The sequence below is a fragment of the Limulus polyphemus genome, unplaced genomic scaffold, assembly GCF_000517525.1.
Source record: "Limulus polyphemus unplaced genomic scaffold, Limulus_polyphemus-2.1.2 Scaffold4931, whole genome shotgun sequence".
NCBI classification, from domain to species: Eukaryota; Metazoa; Arthropoda; class Merostomata; order Xiphosura; family Limulidae; genus Limulus; species Limulus polyphemus.
Window position 1 is genome coordinate 55,757 of NW_013670541.1, and position 19,747 is coordinate 75,503.

Here is a 19,747-nt window from a genome sequence, read left to right on the forward strand (position 1 = left end):
TGCCCCCAAGGCTGAAAGGGTGAGCATGTTAGTCGGACGGGATTTGAACCAGCAACCCTCAGCTTGCGAGTCGAGTGCCCTAATCACCTGGCCATGCCGGGCCTTCTTAAATAATAAAAGCAATTGAAAATATTTAAAATATAATTAATAAAAATGAATGACATAGTATAATAATACCAAAAGAATCATTGGATGAGAAAAGTATACGCAATGAATATAATCTTTCTCAACAGCCAGCAGCGCATGAATAAGGACAATATTCTTTTTATTTAAGTGTTTTTATTTACAATTGTATTTTTTAAATAGAAATGCAGTTAATATGTTGATGTATTTTAGAAACCATATGTGTGCAAAGCTCCTGGTTGCACTAAACGCTATACTGATCCAAGCTCTCTACGAAAACATGTAAAAACTGTTCATGGGCCAGAATTTTATGCTAACAAGAAACACAAAGGAAATGGATCTGGTGGATCAGGAGGACCAGGAGCAAAAGATGATAAACCATCAAATCCAGGGATTAGCATTGATGGCAGTCCACATTCTGATGATGGATCGGGCAGTAAAGGTGCTGCTTTGTCCAGCCCAAGTGTAAAATCTGAGGTAGGATGTGCTAAATGTTTTATCTAAAAAAAAGGTTTCACTTAAAGTACTGCAATTACATTTGACTATCAGCTTGTTATTATCTGACTCATAACGATATAACAGTGAAACTTTCATTCATATATACGTATGCATTAGAAACTGGTCATGGAAAATTTTTAATCAATTGCTGTCAGTTTGATGAGATAAAAATTTTAAAAAAACCTCAACCTTGTGTTAAAGTGAAATATATCAGTAGTAACCAGAAACTTACTATATCTCTTTTAGGGCCAGGGGTCTCCACAGCAAAATGGTAGCCCTGCAAGTGAGGGGACCTCAGATGTACCAGGTGCAATGGATCAAGCACTATATAATGGCCCAATTAGTGATAATAGTGTTTCAACCACTAGTGGACCCCTGGAGAGATTGGAGACTGACAGTGTATGGGAACTAGTAGATAGTCAAGCAATAGAGGTAATGCATGCTATTTATCTACTTCAAAATTCATAATGTGTGGAAGCTAATAGTTTAATGGACTATAGAAGTAAATCTGGCTAATAGTTTCAGTATAACTTTGGAATAATTAAAGTCTGATAATGTGTGAAATTTAGCAAATTATCAAACTGTAGAGGTAAACTTGGCCATTGGTTAATTTGTAAATTTGAAACAATTGTGGTTTCACAATGAAACAGAGCAAAAATAAGGCCAGCTATTTTTTCTAAGTATCTGTAACACTTGGTTAAAAAAATAAACAGAAAACTCATTAAATAATATATTTTACAGAAGCAGTAGGATCTGACAAAAATAGGACATAGGTCCTATTACAGTAACAAGCAAATAGTATTTCAGACAGACAACAAAATGAATGTCATAAGATTTTTCAAACTTAGTTACTTTATGACATTTTCTAACCCTAGAAATACCAAGCTTTGTTGGTTACAGGGTTCCTAATAAGATCCAAATCAAACAAGACAATTTAAACAAAAATATAATCAGCATTGCAGTTAATCCCACTAATTACTGTGTGAGTCAACAATGCATTTTTTTGCTCAGTGTTTTATTTACACTGTGTTGTAACATCCAGAAACATAAAATTACTCAACATATAGACCTACTGGTGGTGAACGCTATAAAAACGAATCAGAAACTTGTGACTTAAAGTAATGAAAACATAAACTTATGACAAATCATGGTGTTATTTGGGCAGTATGATCTCATACTCAATCGATTACTTTGTATTTAAAATTGAGTTTTGAGTTTGTATGCTATGTAGTTAAGATTTTCAAATTTTTTTGTTTTTATAAGTTGTTATTGTTAATCAGATAAGCACTTTTTCTCACTTTCTGTTGTAGTTTACTTTCTTCAGCACTTTATCTTCCTTAATATTTGAAATATTCTTCCCATTATGTTAAGTTTCAGATGAAATGTACAACAAATAATTTTAGAATTTATTGTTATTAGGTTAAATAAATTAAATAAAAAGTGCTTGATATTGAAGATGTTTTTACTCACTTTGTTGTTTTATTCTTTAGTTGGGAGAGCATTCACCAGGTGTTGCTTGCGTTACCTCAACGGGACAGAGTGGAGAAGCTGAAAGGAATGTACGCAACAGGTTAAAGAGTAGATTCCAGTCAACATTTAAATCAGGAAATTCTTGGCTGCCAAACATTTTACCATCCCGAACTGGTAAATAAAAGAATTGTACTGTTCTTATTTATAACACCAATAAAGTAAACAGTCATTATATGTTTTTACATTAACAAAAATAACAAAGCATGAGTTACCGATGTAGTTAGTTTTCAAGCAAAATTTAAAATATGCTAAATGTAAGAAAAATGATTTTTCTAGACACATTAATAATCCAGGAAATCTTTTTTTACTTTTAATCATCAGTGCAGTTAAATATTTTAATAAAAAACATCAAATATTAATATCTTAAAAAAAAAAAACGTTTTAAGAAGCTTTGTTACAACACTGGATTGTTAGTTTGATGTTAGTCTGTGTTACTTGATTAAGACACTCAAGGTATTTTTGTTCCTAAGCTTGTTTATCTCCTCAGGCAATTTATCGATTTTTAGGCTGACATTCTTCTTGATTCAAAGTGACTAATATCTCTGATGACAGAGTTTATTAATATATTATTCAAGACCATTTCAATCTTAGAATAACATCATAAAACTGAAGAGGTGCTATAGTCTCACATTTGGCTTAAAGACACACAGTTGTTATTTATGGATCGGTATTCGAAGGAAGTTAATGAGTCCCTTTTTTTGTATTTAAAGTATGATTTTCTGAGGATGTAAAGTACTAATGTTACTTTTCTTAGATACATTTCTTGTATGTGATGAATTTGGTAATAACATAAGTATTCAAAAACAAAAGGGTCCCCAAGTAGCACAGCAGTAAGTCTGAAGGCTTATAACACTAAAACACAAAAATAATGATAAATTATAATATCCAAAAAACACAAATTTGTATGATGTAATAATCAAATTATCATGGAACAGTAGCTTAGATATTTATACATTAATGTAATTTACACGTGTTTCCTATTACAGTACTTAAATCTATTATCCTATTCTGAAGATTTTATAAAGACAGAAGCATTACCAGTATATAAACACAGATTTGAAAATACTCCACTTTAGATGCTATGAGTCATGCGACTTATGTCTACCAGCAACTTCAAAATTATTGTAGTGACTAGGGAGACAAAAAATGCTTAAACCAATGAAACCATCTTGATCATGCAACAAAGAGTAGCACTGAACCAACAAGCCTCAGCAGAACCATCATTTTTTAAAGCAGAATTCTGAAAACTCACTCTTTTAATGTCAAGTTTAACTATTTTGTTTATTATAGGTATATTGCGAGGAAGAGGTAACACAGGCTGTAGGGCAACACCTGGAAATGCAAAACTTCCAGATATTCATGGTAGTGGCCATGGCAATGGTAGCAAAAGTGCAATAGACTTGCCCTTCTCCCAAAACCAAGGTAAAATGATATTCTGTTATATAATCTTTTATATAGGAAAATAACTGGTCTTCACTAAGTTAGATATCTTTTATTCAGTGGTTAATTTCACTTCTCAGTCTTAGGGAGGTTCTTTTTTATCCCTCAATATGGGGTATAAACATCCCTCAATTATATGAGCAGTCAACTCAACTACAGTCTTATAGAAAGATACGTCTTTCACTTTGTTATTTAGAAATTTGGATGTTCATAATCATATGAGTAATAATGTGTACTTCAGGTGTGTGGGTAGTCATTCTCAACTATATAGTTATCCTTAATTATATAGGCAGTCATTTGCTGGTAAAATTGAACCATTTGTTGTGTCTTAAATATACAGACAGCCACCTTCATTTACGTGAGTAGAAAATTGTCTCTCAATCACATGGACAGTAAGGTTTTTCCTTGTTATTTGGGGATTTATCTTTAGTTATGAGTTTTTTACACATGTGGGAAATCATATTCAGTACAGAATGGACAATTATTAGTATGTTTTAGCCATTTTAATCATAAAATGGTCATCAGTATGTGGATTTCTTTTAGTTATATAGATAACATTATATCCCTCAAGCATAGGTGTACCATATTTGCTGGTGTATGAGACGGTACTTTTTACTCTTAAAACAATGCCTGATTTTACCTCTCGTCTTATATGGAGTTGCAAAGATAGATTTCCAGTAAGTACTGTCCAGTTAATAGCAAATTTAACCAAAATTATGTTTGTTCCTTTTACTATTGATTGCTTTTTTGAGTAAGTGCATTGGACATTGTGCCACCTAGTACATTACAATAACCTATTTGTAATTGTATCATTTGTCTGAATTCTTCATAACTGGAAGTTATCTCGCATGCTAGTTACAATTAATCAAGACATTTTTTATTTGAAATGTATTGATCTCATTTGTCATACTAAAATATTGCTAATAGTATATTAAAAAAGTTAGTTTTGTAACATACACTAATTTTGTAAACATGTTTTTATAGTACATCACTATATCTTAAGGTATAGTATTTTTTAATAGAAAAGGGGTTCAACTGTGATGAAAACCTTGTAAAGTTGTTTATTACATGTTTGTGACTTTAGTTATGCCTCATTGAGCTGTCTGCAGCATTGAAGAGCATAAAAAGCACACTTGTGATTGTATTGATTACTCCAGGGTGCAGGTTAGCACAGTTTAAAAATAACTTCTAAGAATTTCTTTAGAAAAGTAACATCATAGGCTTGCTTGACAATAGACGTTGACCTATACACTGAACCTCAAAGAAATACACTTAATTTGCTCAACAAATCCAGGGTCATCTTATACAAATATGGTACTTAATTGTCCCTTTGTCATCCTTCAGTTCTATAAACAAACTTATAATTAAAGATGAATTCCCATATAATAATGAAAAACCTTACTGTCCATGTGACAGAGAGACAATTATCTGCTTATGTAATTAAAGATGGCTAGCCATACATCTAAGATAAAAAATGTGTCCCTTTTTTTTTCTTTTTCCAAACAGAAATATGTTATAATTTGAAATGTGTATGCTCTTGTCTCTCTCTTGCTAACTATTACTGTAAAAAAAAAGAAAGAAAAATATGGTTAACTCTACAGTATGGAGAAACGTAATCAATAGCCATACATAAATAGAATTTGGATCATAATGAGATAATTGAAAACATATATAGATCAACTAAAGCAGTTTACTCAATTGATCTTTTTTTAGGTTGTCAGACTCAGCAAACTACTCTAACCACTAGGAGAGACAGTAGCAGCACCCTAAGCTCATTTTATGGCAGCATGGGCTCAGACAATAGTTCTCAACCAGTTAGTAGTGACATCTCTAGCAGACAGGAAAGCCAAGGCTCTTGTACTTCTCGTAGTGTCATTAGGCTAAGCTCTCCATATGATCCTATTTCTCTTGGAAGTTCACGGCGTTCAAGTGAGGCCAGCAGTTCAACAGGTTTGTCAGCAGGGATGACAGCTCATTTGCAACAGCTTCACTCTCGTGCTTTGGTATCTCAACATCTGACAAACACGAGCAACTTGGTTGTGCAAAGACAGGGCATTTCTGGTGATGAGAGATCTTCTAGAGGTTCCCACAGTAGTATGTCAAACAGAAATTCTTTTTCTGCAAATGGACCAATGCGTTCTAATTGCCAAACTAGTGAGCCACTAAAGCCCATTGATCAAAACAGAAGTGTTCCACCTTGTCACCACAATATCAGCAAACTTCAGCCACTGCCACCTATTGGCCAATCAGGGTGTAAAAAAGGAGGACGTCCATCAGTAGAACAAAAAAAACAATTTCATCCTAACCAAAATGTTGTTCTAGAAGACTGGGCAGAAGATAAGCCAATTGAAGCAAACCAGGATCTGGTTATTCCTGATGAAATGGAGCATTACCTCAAAGAAACAGTAGGACAAACAAAAAGAATAGTGATCGTCCATCTTCAAGACTGAGTCAAGCTGTTTCCAGTGTCAGTCAGTATGATGACCTTCGGCAACAGAACTCACATCACAATGACTTCCAGAACAGAGCTAATCCAGGATGGATATCAGTTACAATGCCATCCAGTGATGGGGTCCAGTTTTTTCCAAACCATACAGGCAACTGTTACTCTACATCTTCAGCTCACAAGCATGCTGACATACCCCAGAACCAACAACAAAGTTCCTATACCCCACAAGCCATCCATCAGACTTGTCATAACAGTCCTCACACTTCTCAGCCAACTTCACAGACTTGCCATCAGAGTGACCCTATTTCCCATACAACTTTACCATCCTATCAACAGGGTTCTGTCTCACAGTATACAACTCCTCAGATATGTAAACAAGGTTTTCACTCTGCTGAAATCAAGTCTCATCAACCACATTGGGAAATGGGAAATCACTACCACTCTAGCCAGCCTAGGGCTCAGGTTCATTGTTACCCTTCAAGTGACACCAATAGCCAGCTTGGACTTACGCATCAATTAATGGCAAGAAATGGCCCACATAAAACTTCTTTGCCTCAACATTACCCATCAAATATGCATCAAGAATTACCTGCTCATAATCAGCCAAATGGTTATTTGCCCCATAGTGGTTCTTGCAACAACCACATTCCACAGCCTTGCCACAAGATGTTGTCTCCAGTGGCTGACCCTTTGAATCAACATTGGCCTTCAAATAACAGCTTCAGGGATCATTGCCATTCTTCAAATAGTTCATTCTATGGTCAGTTGAATCAACAATGTCAACCAAACATTGGGTTTCCAGGTCAAACAGGTCAACAATGTATTTCAAACAAGGTATTTCAAGACCAGTTGATGGGTCAGCAGTGTTATTCAAATAATACTTTACATGGTCAAACCAGTCAACAAAGTTCTTCAAACAGTGTGTTTCAAGTTCAGAAGGGACATCAATGTCCTGCAGATAACAGTTTGCATAACAAAGTAGTTCAACAGTATCCTTCAAGCAATGCAGAAGAGGGTCAGTTAAGTCATCATCTTACTTCAAATAATAGCATGCAAGGGCAGTTTGGTCAACAGTATCCTTCAAAGAATAGTTTACAGAATCATTCAAAGGGTATTCCCTGTTATCCATATAATTGTGTTCACCATAACAGCAATGGACAAACATACTATCCTCAGAATATGGAACATGAAGGTTACATGCAACCATTGGCATCTAACCATCTTTACGTTCAGCAGCTCAAGCAAAGTTGTCCTCCACAAACCTGTTCAGTTACAGACCCACAGGGGAGTTGCAAAAATGTAGCATGTCAACCTTCTGAAAACAGAGATTCCCACTTTAGTAGGACCCTTCCTAGTTGTACACCCATTCAGCCCTCTTACCCCCATGTAGCACAAGCTTGCAAGTCTTGCAGCACTTCACAGCCTGAGATTCAGTGTAAAAATGTCAGCCAATCATCACGATCTACAATGCATTCTGATGTATACCAGAGGACTTTAGAGTATGTTCAACAGTGTCAACAGATGGCATCCAGTAATGAACAATGTGCAGGCAATGCAAACAATAACTACCTCGTTCCTGCTAATGAAAGTTCCTGCCAAAAAATGGAGTTGTCCCCACGGGTTAGTAGCACAACAGATCAACAAGATGGTCACTTGCCAGCAGTAAAAAGTTTAAATGAAAATGATTATTTGACTTGTACCCCAAGCCCAGCACTAGCTGGCCAGTGTTCACAGACTCCTAGTTGTGTTGATAGTAAACCTCAAACACCTTTTTTCGCTACTACTAATATGGTGATTAATGACATGAGTTCATCATTGACGTCACTGATGGAAGAAACTCGTTACTTACGAATGATACAGTAAATGAGTTTGTGCCATCACAGAATGTTACTTTGAAAACAAAAAGTTGCCACAAAATATACTTTGTAGAAAATACCCAAGGACTGTGTCTGCATTCTGTTGGGAATGTGGTTAGTTTTAGAGTCAAACCATCCCATCCGTCCTACTTGTTAGAAACTTACTAATGTTTGTCTCTTGCCAATTACTGTAAATAATATGGTGCACTTACATATGTACAGTTCTGTATAAATATCATTGAGGTTATGGTAGATAGAGATCTTTTGAGATTGTTATAATGTCTAGTTGAAGTTGTTTCAAGAACTTGGCTCATAAAATCTCTGTGAAGTTTAGTTGTTCAAGTTCTTTTATGGACACGGCCCCTGTCCCTGTGTCTCGCACATTAAGAGAATAGCATGTTATTAAAAGGTAAACAAAACTTAAGAAGTAAGAGCTACTGCTTGGAGGTTAATGATAATCATTATTTAATTAAAGTTTGTTCATTATTTGATGTTTTGTGAAGGAATTTCTATTGATTTGTTGTCTACCTAAATAGTGTAATTTTTCTATTGTGCCAAACTCCTACTAGTGTAATTTCTTGCCTTTGCACATTTTGTTTTTCGTTATTTGTCAGTTTCAAGTAAAACTGAAAACCCCAGAAGGATATTTTCATTTGACAGTGTAATTTATTGAAGAAAGTAAGTATTAATTACTTGTTGTATTTTAGCTCAAAACTCTTGGTTTACTTAATTTCTTGATCCATTTAGCACATAATAGAAATCCTTTTCATATATGATAATAATATTTTATGATAGCCAAGCAAATGTTATTAGAAAAACTAGGTAAACACAAAGATTTTTAGACTAGGAAATTTCGAAAAATATAAATGTTTTCTTAAATACAGTTCTGAATAAAATTATATTCACAGACATTGTGTACATCATTCTAACGTCAACTGCATTTCCATTAAGGGGTAAAAAATATCCTTTTTTTTTACTCATACCTTCCTTTTTTTTTAAAATGTAAAACTTTTCACTTATTTTTATACTTCTTTATTCTTAAAAAAGGTTTTTATCCAACATTACAATATTTAAAGGAACATTGGACAGTAAAGTCTGGTGTCACAGTAAAATGTTGATATGATTAAAATTAGTTACAAATATTTGGAATTGATAAAATATAACAACTTTTAATATTCTGTGCAATATTATTTTCTAATTAATTTGACCAATGTATCAATAATCAGCTTTTTTATGAAACAAATGATGACTGGTGGCATAAGTTTTATGGAAATTGGATCATCAATTTAAACTTGTTTAAGATCATATTTTTTTAATGTTTTGAAAGACCTATTAAATAAAGATATAGCTGTATGTTTGGGAAGCAAAAAACTTTACAAACTGGTATATTTGCATACTTTGAGGCATAAACTGCAGTTGTAATTATTCACTATTCATCAAGATTTTCAGGAGTGTGATGTAATCTAGAATTAATTAATTTTGTTGTACTTATAGAAACATGTAACTTAATACTTTAGTGCAATTTTTAATTATTTCTATTTATTAAGTTCTGCACTTAGGCTTAATGATCTTTTAAGAAAAGCATTATTGTTTTATTTTTACATGTAAAAAACTCAAGCAGTCAAATCTTTCTGTCTGACAATATGTGTCAAAATGAAAAAAAAAGTTAATAAATGTTTTAAAATATCTTAACTCTCATTCCTTCAGAAAGTTATAGAATTATGCAAATTGTAACTGAGAAGTCTACATTCCCATTCGTTTTAACACATTCATTCACAGTTTACTGGCATACAGATAGTCAATTGAAAATTATCTCTATATGTACTTGCCTATTTGTTTTGAGTTTCTTTTGCATCATAAAAATTTCTGGAACATCTGCAGAGTTGACACTTGTGTAAGTGCCTTTTCTTGCTGTGATATTGTTTTAGTAATTTTAGATGAAAAAGTTAATATGTGTGTTAAACAGCAGAAAGGGGCCGTGCTCATTTTTAATGAAGGGCAGATACAATGTTTCTGGTAGGATACTTGTTTGTATACAGTTTCAGTCTGTTTTTCAATAGCTTTTATTGTAAAATAAAATGTGGTTGGTGTTTTTGGTTACTACTTAATTTGACTTAGAAAACATTGCAAGAACTAAACTTCCAGTATTTAAGTATCCTACCAGGACCAATGTATTGGTCTGAAGTCAAAAAATTACTCCAATGGTAGTCAAAAGTTATGTATGGCATTAAAGCCCTCATTTTGATGTGGTTAGTATTTCGGTTAACTTGTGTTTGTTGGGTATACATAATGAAATAAAGAGAAAGGTTTTTATGTAAGTTTTATTTTTATTTTTTTAGTTCTTTCAAAAACTCAAACGTAAACTACGATTTATTTAAACTGTTAGTACACAAGAACGTTTAATGTGATGCATACAATCTGAAACAACCATTGTTATTTATAAATACCATTCAATATGTTCATAATTTTCATTCTAGTTTTTTTTAAAAAAGGTTAAAATTTTACATCTAGGGTATATCCTTTTCGTATTTATCTGATGCAGCTTCGCAACAAATACACTACAAAAACAAATTATTTAACTATACTGCTGAAAACTACAGACTACGTTATGTAATGAAATGAAATATAAATACTGAAGCACAAATCCCAACACAAGTTGTTTATAGGTTAACAAGCACGGATTCTTATTGGGGAAATGCCCGCCACGTTTGCAGTATACAAGTTTTCACAATCATTGACGGAATGGTTACTAGACGTGAAGTGTTATTATTTATATACATGTAAATGCGAATCATAACGTTCTTTTTTTTGTTGTTGTTGTTGTTTTTAACGCAAAGTTATACAGTGAGCGTCTGCGTCATGTCGAAGGCAGGGAATTGAACTACGGATTTTAGCGTAGTAAATCCATGAGGGACCAATCATAGTGTTAGTAATAACTACGTATTTCTAAAGGGCGCTCTAGTATACATTTTACATAATACTAGAGTAGAGTTTAAATGCTTTCTACGTCATCCATTATGAATATGATAGCAGAAAAAGTAGCAAGAGTGCGCGTAGTTGGATAGTTGAAATAACTGTGACGGAGTAATTTAACTTTTATATATATTGTTACGTCTCTGGTCGTTTGTTAATTTGCGGTATAAATTCTTCCCGAGGAACTTCAGCGATACAAGTCCTTTCTTAAATAAAACTAGTATATTCTTTCTCAATACAACTTTGCAATACACAGAATTTCCACAGTCACTTTAACTTAAACACACGCTATAATTCACAACGATTCACGCACTTTACTTAGGGTCACTACCGCTCACTTGACTCAATTATCTGTCTCTATATCTCTCTTCAATCTGCTATTATTTCTCCGCTTTATTTGCCGGGCTTATATACTAAAATAGAGGGCGCCTAAAAAAAACTAGAGTTGCCAGGAACAGTCATGATCCTTTTAGAAACTCCAGCGCGCATGCTTCCAGCGTCGCGTGACTTCCGCTATTTCAGATAATGATTTAAATAAAGTTACGAGACAATTAAACATAGCCAAATTAGCCACAATTTTAAGCCTACTTACTAGCTATTCCGTGTTATGACGTAAATAGAACAACGTTTTTCAAATTTGTAGTTCAAATACTTCCTAGCAAAATAAATATACTATAATGCATGCAACTGTAAGCATAGGCGTGGATAAATAAATAAAATATAATCTCTGATTTTTTGCTACTCTGTGTTAGTCTGCATTTTGTGTCAAGTGTTCAGTGGTAAATGGAAAAACACCATAACAATTGTGTGTACGAATCATTTTGGCATAATTAACTGATGAACTTATAAGACAACATAAGGACAACAAGGGGACATTTGGTCTTTCGAGACTCTCCTTGCACACCTGCCCTTGAGAAAAGTGAAAATTTGATATCATTTTGTACATTTCAGGATATTTCATAAGTCAATCACGCCGTTAGATCCTTTATTCTTTTCTGTCATGCTATTAAAAAAGTGTGATAACTAAAGGTCTTTTGCCAAATATTTGTCCAGATTACCAATTTAACCAAGTCATTCTGTAAAGTCCTCAGTACAGTTAAAAATACCAAATAACTTAATTTCATCATAAAAGTTTATTGGATTAGTAATTATGCTCTGTCGATATTGTGGTACTATCCGTTACGTGGATTTCCTGCAGAATACCCCTCCGTGGCACAGCGGTATGTCTGCGGACTTACAACGCTAGAATCCGGGTTTCGATACCCGTAGTGGGCAGAGCACAGATAGCCCGTTGTGTAGCTACAAACAATCCCGCTAAGCAAAAGTAGGGTCTGCTAAACAGGAGGTCCGTTGGATACTGCTAGGCTACAGAGTATGACTCCGTTACTTTCTGAACTCCGACCGAATTCGTCACAAAGAAGGAATCAACATACAAAAAGGTAAAAACTACAATCTTTCGTAACAAAACCAACCAACACACAATACAATGAAACTATAGAACAAGGGAGAGAGGTGTGAATAGACACTTTGTTGGTTCTCTCTCACCAGTTCTGTGTGAGCTACACACACACAATTGGGGAGTTAAATTACAAAATAAAAATTATAGCACAAAGTCAAACTAAACAAACGAAAACTTTTATATTAAGTCAAATACGAATTGAAGTTGCTACAAAATCTCTCAAATAAAAATTAGACCTAGATATATAAATATATATAAAAATATTCCCTTAATAGATATTATGAAGATAGTTTTAAATATCATGGAAATAAAATGAACCAAAAGCTAAGAATAAGAAATACGAATTTTAACATGTAAAGGATATAATCAAGGAGCCGATGATGAAAGCTCTAGAAATGAATTTTGTTTATTTCACAAACTGAAAGGGAAAATTGTATATATATATATATTGGTCGACACATCGTTATGGAACTCCAAACGGGTGGCAGTAAGGAAAATTTCATGAGGGATATACTTCCCCTGTGGAGGAGAGCCGAATTTATTTTATCTCCATATCTTAAGTTCGTCGAACTAAAATACTACTAATTAACAAGAAAGAATATTTCAAAACACAAACTTCACACTAGGGTGACCTTAAAATGCTGAAACTGAAAGACTGGGAGTAAAACCATCTAATAGCTGTTAGCTGACATAGTGGTTTAATTGGCTAGTTGATGTGACATTCTATGTATACGATGGGATTTATTCGTTAAAATTAGCAGACTTGAGTAGATGAACAACATTAATCCAATAACTGTCAATCTGGGATTTTGCTCTCTGTTCTGAGGAACATTTGGAGTGGAGGGCCTCTTAAAGGAACTCCATTTGAAGTTGGACATTGCCTATAAATTATAAGTAGTGCTCTCGAATAATGATAGTTTTAACGAAATGTCTAAGCGCGTCCCACTTTTTCATCGTAATCATCTAGTCCAATTCAGAGTCAGAACCAGAATCCACTTCATCATCTTCCATTTGCGAATTTTCACAATCATCATCACACTTTCAGGCCTCGGTGCACTGCATTCCAAGTTTCTTGCAGAGACATCAACCGAAATAGCTCTTTGCCACACCACACAGTTAAGTCTAAAACTGAATTTGGTGCTGCTTCAACTTTGACACAGCCTGATATAAGAGAACTACCATCATTGACATTCATTGTATTCCCAAACTCTAGTAACTAAGGGTGGTAGACGAAGAATGAGCTACAATGCATAGATCCAGATTAATGTTTAAACTTTTGCCACATTTGAAAGTGTATATTAATAGGAAAATTGTCGGTAGGGCTTGGTACTGTCACCTGCTTTGTGACTAAATAGTGGCGCAAATCATCTATATTTTCAAAATCCCGCCCGTACAACTTGCTTATAAAAGAGTCTTATAGCTAGTAGAACGTTACGATTTATGGTGGACTATCTTTGCCTAAGTTCAGTACAAGATGTAAGTCTTTAGATATTATTTTATTGGCACTTGTGTATAATGTTAAAAAAATAAATATTAAAACAACGCACAACGTTAAAATCGACACATAATTAAAACAATTTCTAAAATGTGGACTCTGCCTGTTTCGACGTTTACCACATCATCAATTTCACTTAAAGCACGTCAAATTTCTTAAAGATACGCATAGAGCATCAAGAGTTATACTATGTACAGTTTCATGGTTACACATTTTGACCGACCATATATACATAGAATTAAAAAATGCTATTGTCTTTTTTGATATTTCTAATACTTGGTTTGAAAAATAATCTACTGTGTTTATGAAAAGAATTACAAATGATTAAACATTAAACATGCAACTGACGAGATAACAAGAAGTCAGATTTCATAAACGATTTCTTTTAATACAGTTATAACATAATTGCATGGGTGGGTCACGTGAAACCAAATGCCTTTAAATGCTATCCTATTAACAGTTGATTGATATTTTAACTTTTAAGATTTCAAATTAAATATCTTTCTTTTTTCCATTTAAGTTTGAAGAATAAATACATTTAACGGTCAAAAAAGCCATTGGGCCTTCATTGTACACATGTTCTCACATTTGGCTTCCTATAAAATCGTCCTGATCACATAAAATTTTATTCTAATACTCATTTAGTACTAGTAGTACTACCAAGGAGTGTATCTCTCTAAAGCATTTGGTGGCCCGGCATGGCCAGATGGTTAGGGAGCTCGACTTGCAATCTGCGGGTTCGAATCCCAGTCCCACCAAACATGCTCGCCCTTTCAGCCGTTGGTAAAAGAGCAGCCCAAGAGTTGGCGGTGGGTGGTGATGACTAGCTGCCTTCCCTCTAGTCTTACACTGCTAAATTAGGGACGGCTAGCGCAGATAGCCCTCGTGTAGCTTTGCGCTAAATCCAAAAAAAAAACTCTAAAACATTTGGAGATTTTCTTTCAGTTTTAGAATTAAACGAAAACTCATTTTCACAGCGCTGGCTCCCTGATTAGTAAGTATTCGTATATAAAAACAATGAAATTTTGTTAATAGGAATCATTGACAAAGGAGATAATATTATCTGGTTGTGGGTATGGTGACAAAGAAACAACAAAAAAAAACGAGTTATTTAGAAGATTATTAAATTATTTTTCTAATAACTAGATAAAAATATAGCATAAACCATTATAGAACAAACTGAAAATGAACCATGTAAAATATTTAAGATAAATAATAATTCCGTGTATTTATTTCCTACATGTAATGTTCAAGTGAAAACTTTTGTTTTAAGCTATACTTTTAGTCTTAATTTAGATGTTAGCTAGTACATTCGACGGTAGATTATAAATAGATAGTTTTAGCGAAGCATCAAGAAGATAGTTGAGGAACAGAGTTGTTCAAAATAATAGTCATTTATAGCCGGAAGAGCGAATCAATACATTTTTTCGTTTCAGTTGTGAAGTGGTACAAGAGATAAGAAGAGCTGCTGTAGTGTAGTTCCGTCATTTGTAAACGCGGCCTACAACTGTATATAGTAAAACTAAAAGCAGTTAGTAAGAAATTAAAGAAAAAATAATTTATTATTTACGTGAACTGGACTTTACATTATATTCACCAAGTAATTTAAAATAACCCACCAACGAAAGAGCAATATAGACTATAATTATGAGTGAAAAACTGGAAAAGTTCAAGATATGATGGAGTTTCAATATCACTATCAGTAAGAATAATAAAGTGTGCATAAATTATATCATAAAACCATTGGTATATATTCATAATCAATTATCGATTACTGAATAACATGATAAAAACTAGCAGAGCAAATTAGTATCCTCACAGCAAAAGTACTTCTTTAAATACAAGATTTGTAGAGTAATATACAAGAATTCAAAATGCAGACATCGAAATCTTATAAGCTATAAAATTAATAAGTCCTCTTGTCTTAGGCCTAACGTTAGTTAAGCTCTTATTAAGTACGGCCTATGTTCGTTATAGAGACAAATTAACGTTGTAGCTTTTGAGTTGTGTACGTTTTTTGGGCTAAACTTTACCGTACTTAACACTATCAATAAATAAACTTATAATGCTATTCTACGACCTAACGTTAGATTTTTTTAATAACTTTAATAAGCTTTGAATATGTTATACAAAACGTCTACTAAAGAATGCTTACGTACGTCTTTTGTTTATATCTGTTGAAATAAATGCGTACGCATGCGTACTTAGATAGAAAAGTGTGCGCGCATTTTCAGGACGGATAAAAATTGAGTATTATTAAAATAGACTATAATATATTATTATAAAAAATGAAATAGTTTATAACAGGTATAGTTAACTAAAAACATTTCTTGCGAAATATTTATTAATATATACAATATTATTATTTATAATCAATAAAAGTTAATATAAATAAAGAATGATGTTTATACTTTTTATTTGTATTAATTTTAAGTGAATATAAATAAATTAAATAGCGATTAAAATATAAAAAGGAAATTATGCATAACATTTTTACTGAATGCCAAAAATATTTAATATTTCTCTTTTTAATGATAAAAAATGAAAACAATATAAATAAATTTAGGGCACGCCGCACTTTTAAAGAGAAATTTTTGAATAAGTATAAACAAAGGAAAATTCATAAGGTAATAAAATGAATAAGGAAAAGTTAAGCTGCTTACTTGAGTGACTTTCTACGTTCAAACGAAACTCACAAAAAATGCACATAGTAATACATGGTACTGTCAAGTTGGGATTAGGATTTGGAGCAATATAACCACCATTTTTTGTTAAACGAGCTTTCATGAATAAACTAATAAACTTAAAATGAGGTATTTTACGTATATGAAGCTTTTTAAAGTTTTCAAATTGTAATATAACACTTTAAGCTGCTAACATTCTGAACTCATAATTATTTTATATTTGTATACAATTTCAGTTGTAGGATTACAGCAACACATTTTAATGCATTACTATATTACCTCAGAATATCTGTTTTTCAAAATAGGGAAATTTTCTTAGCCTCTTTTACCATACATACTCGCATAATACGATACTCAATTAAGAATTATATGGTATAATTTCACCAGCTTGCGTATTATTGCTATTCACAATTACATGTAATCAGTCTTAACTTTTCGTCATTAAGTTCACTTTCAACATTACTTTATCTTGATATACAAATAATAACTGATGGAATTACGAAAAAAAATCTCGTTTTCTATTTGTATTTCAGAAAGTTTGTTTGTTTGTTTGTAATTAAGCACAAAGCTACACAAAGGGCTATCTGTGCTCTGCCCACCACGGGTATCGAAACCCGGATTCTAGCGTTGTAAGTCCGCAGACATACCGCTGTGCTACTGGGGGGCATTTCAGAAAGTGTAGATAAAATGAAGCTATTTCGAAAATCTTGTTATATATATATAATAACTATTTTTATTTCTATTCCTTTCTAATATATGGTGATGAAATATTTAAAAAATACGTTTTCGCTTTGTATTCCGGTAAGTTTATATTTAAAAAACATATTTCTGATCACCGTTGTTAGACTGTAAAAGTTTTAATTATCTCTTAATAAAAAATTGTCCTAAATGGTGGCCCCAATTCTTGTGATGTACAAAATTTATATTTATATAATTATAGCATTAGCATGCTTTGCATGCTAATTGTGCTGCGCAAAGTATGTGTTGGCTTTTGGTCTCAAAAATTATAACACACTTTTCAAACATTATTTTGCGTACGGGCCTGTGCTTTTTAAATTTCCACCAGTTTTTCTCATGTCGTTACCTTCGTGTCAAAGGTATATATATATATATGCGCCGACTTTCTCGTTTCTGTGTTGGTTTGTATTGACTAGATAGATATCTAGGTCGTAATCATTTGCTAATTCTTTTACACTGGTAAAAGTTACATACTGAAGCCTTTGTACTTAAGTCTCAAGCCAGCATGCATGCATTTCTATATGGACTTAATCAAACAAATAGTAAACATTCGTGGGATATTCTCTTAATAATTACAATGTTGTGAACGTAGTTAAATTTTAGTAGGATTTAGTGCTTGTCGTTTCCGATAAAAACAAGCTAGTTCTATAGGTTTCTTTATCACCTATTTCAATTCAATATCTTCTTTAAGTCCATATAGAAATGCATGCATCTGATCTACCCAGGAGGCTTCGACAATAATCCACCTATTATTTAATTTACTCTAATCTAACCAGGAGGATCCGACGATAATCACCTATTATCTAATTCCCTCTAATCCAACCTGGAGGATCCGACGATAAAACACTTATTATCTAATCTCCTCTTATCTAACCTGGATGATCTCACGGTTAATCTCTTCGCGTAAAAGACGACCGCGACATCTATCCTCTAAGTTTATAAGTCTGTATTAGAAACTATTTTACGGTTGGTAACATTTATAGATCTGTTGAAGGATCTTCCTCCCGAAAGAAGTTGCAGAATCCACTTAATTCCTTCAAAAAAAAAAGTGTTAATATTTTCGAACTCGACGTCAATTATTCTCCTCAGAGGAAAATCTCCGGAGCAATCGTTATAATTATAATTTATGACATTTGGCCTTATGTAACTCAAAGCTTGTAATGCATATCGAGGTAAACATGTAGTATTATTTGAAAATAACTTACCTAGAGGCTATATTGTTGTTTTTGTAGTTTTAGTTTTCTTCCCTTTGTGAAGATGAGCTTAGGATGGCTTAGAATTTTATATAAACCATTAGTTGAAGTAGGTAACCCGTAAAATTATGGGATGCCCTACTAAGATTTGAGTATAAATGTGGGGCATTTCCATAAATTTCGCTCTCTCTCTTTGGGTTTGGTTCTCAATCAAGCTGGTCAACAATTTGGTAAAATTTCAAAAATTAGTGTGGCTAAAGAGTTTGTTTATTTGTTCATTTGTTTCCCTTGCTGTTCATGTTCAAGTAGCTATTCAGTTCTAGTGGTGAACGAATATTAGAAAAAAAAGAACCAAAAGTCAAATCCATCCCATGCCTAGACGGCATATAAGAGCCAGTGCTGAACTTCAGTTTCAATAGCACAAGCAGGTGAGAATGGTGAAACATTTCTCCTTGACGTGATGCCAGTCAATCGATGTTAAACCACAGCTGTAAGCTGGTACAGCTGCATACACTGAAACAAATGTTAAAAATTCAATATCTTTTATTATTCAGGAAATTTGAGAACCAAATAAATAGCTCCTCTTAATCTTAAAGTATGTCACAAAATATTCAAGTAATCATATTTGTGAATATTGTTGTAACGATATAATGTAATTATTATGAAATTAACTTTTAAGTACAAGGATAGAGGGCGCGTAAGTATCCGTATTGCTGTAGAAAATCTACAGCATCACGTATTTCTTTCTATCAATTTCATGTAAAATAGCATTCAACAAGACCTCCGGTTGAATAGCGATGTTGGTCGACGGACTTACACGCTAAAATCTGAGGCTCGATTCCCAGCAGTGGACATAGAAGACAGATCAATGTGGCTTTGCACTAAAAACAAAACAAGAACCCAACAAATACGAACGTAATTTTACCACATGGCATGCAAAACTATTATTATAAAATAAGTTGGATACATAATACTTTAGAAAATAAAATTATTTCACTTTATTAACTAATACCTTGCCAAAGATTGTAAATTTAATATTTTAGCCCGAAAATTGAAGAATTCCCAGGAGTAGAAGAATTATTTATTTTTTAATCAACTGAAGTTAAGTAAAGGTTAAAGTAAGTGAAAGAAGTTTTAAAAGTTACATAGAAGCTGTTAATACTATGATTAGTTATAAAACTATTTATTTAAGTTTGACAATGAACCAGCAATGTCAACGGCTACTCTTTACATTGGTGCGCCAACTTGATATAACTTCATTGAAGCTCGTCCCTTATGCTTGGGTCCCCTTTTAGCACAACATTTACTG

The 19,747-nt window shown here is 33.1% G+C and overlaps 1 protein-coding gene across 1 annotated transcript in view; it reads left to right on the plus strand.

Annotated features, from left to right (window-relative positions):
* LOC106471876 (transcriptional activator cubitus interruptus-like) overlaps positions 1 to 10,220 on the plus strand; it is a 50,703-nt gene extending 40,483 nt beyond the window's left edge. Inside the window, 6 exon segments of the mRNA XM_022400493.1 lie at positions 337 to 600; positions 868 to 1,053; positions 2,112 to 2,265; positions 3,442 to 3,573; positions 5,305 to 5,993; positions 5,996 to 10,220. Of these exon segments, the coding sequence (XP_022256201.1) occupies positions 337 to 600; positions 868 to 1,053; positions 2,112 to 2,265; positions 3,442 to 3,573; positions 5,305 to 5,993; positions 5,996 to 7,903 (3,333 nt within the window). The 3' untranslated portion in view covers positions 7,904 to 10,220.
* The last annotated feature ends 9,527 nt before the right edge of the window (positions 10,221 to 19,747 follow it).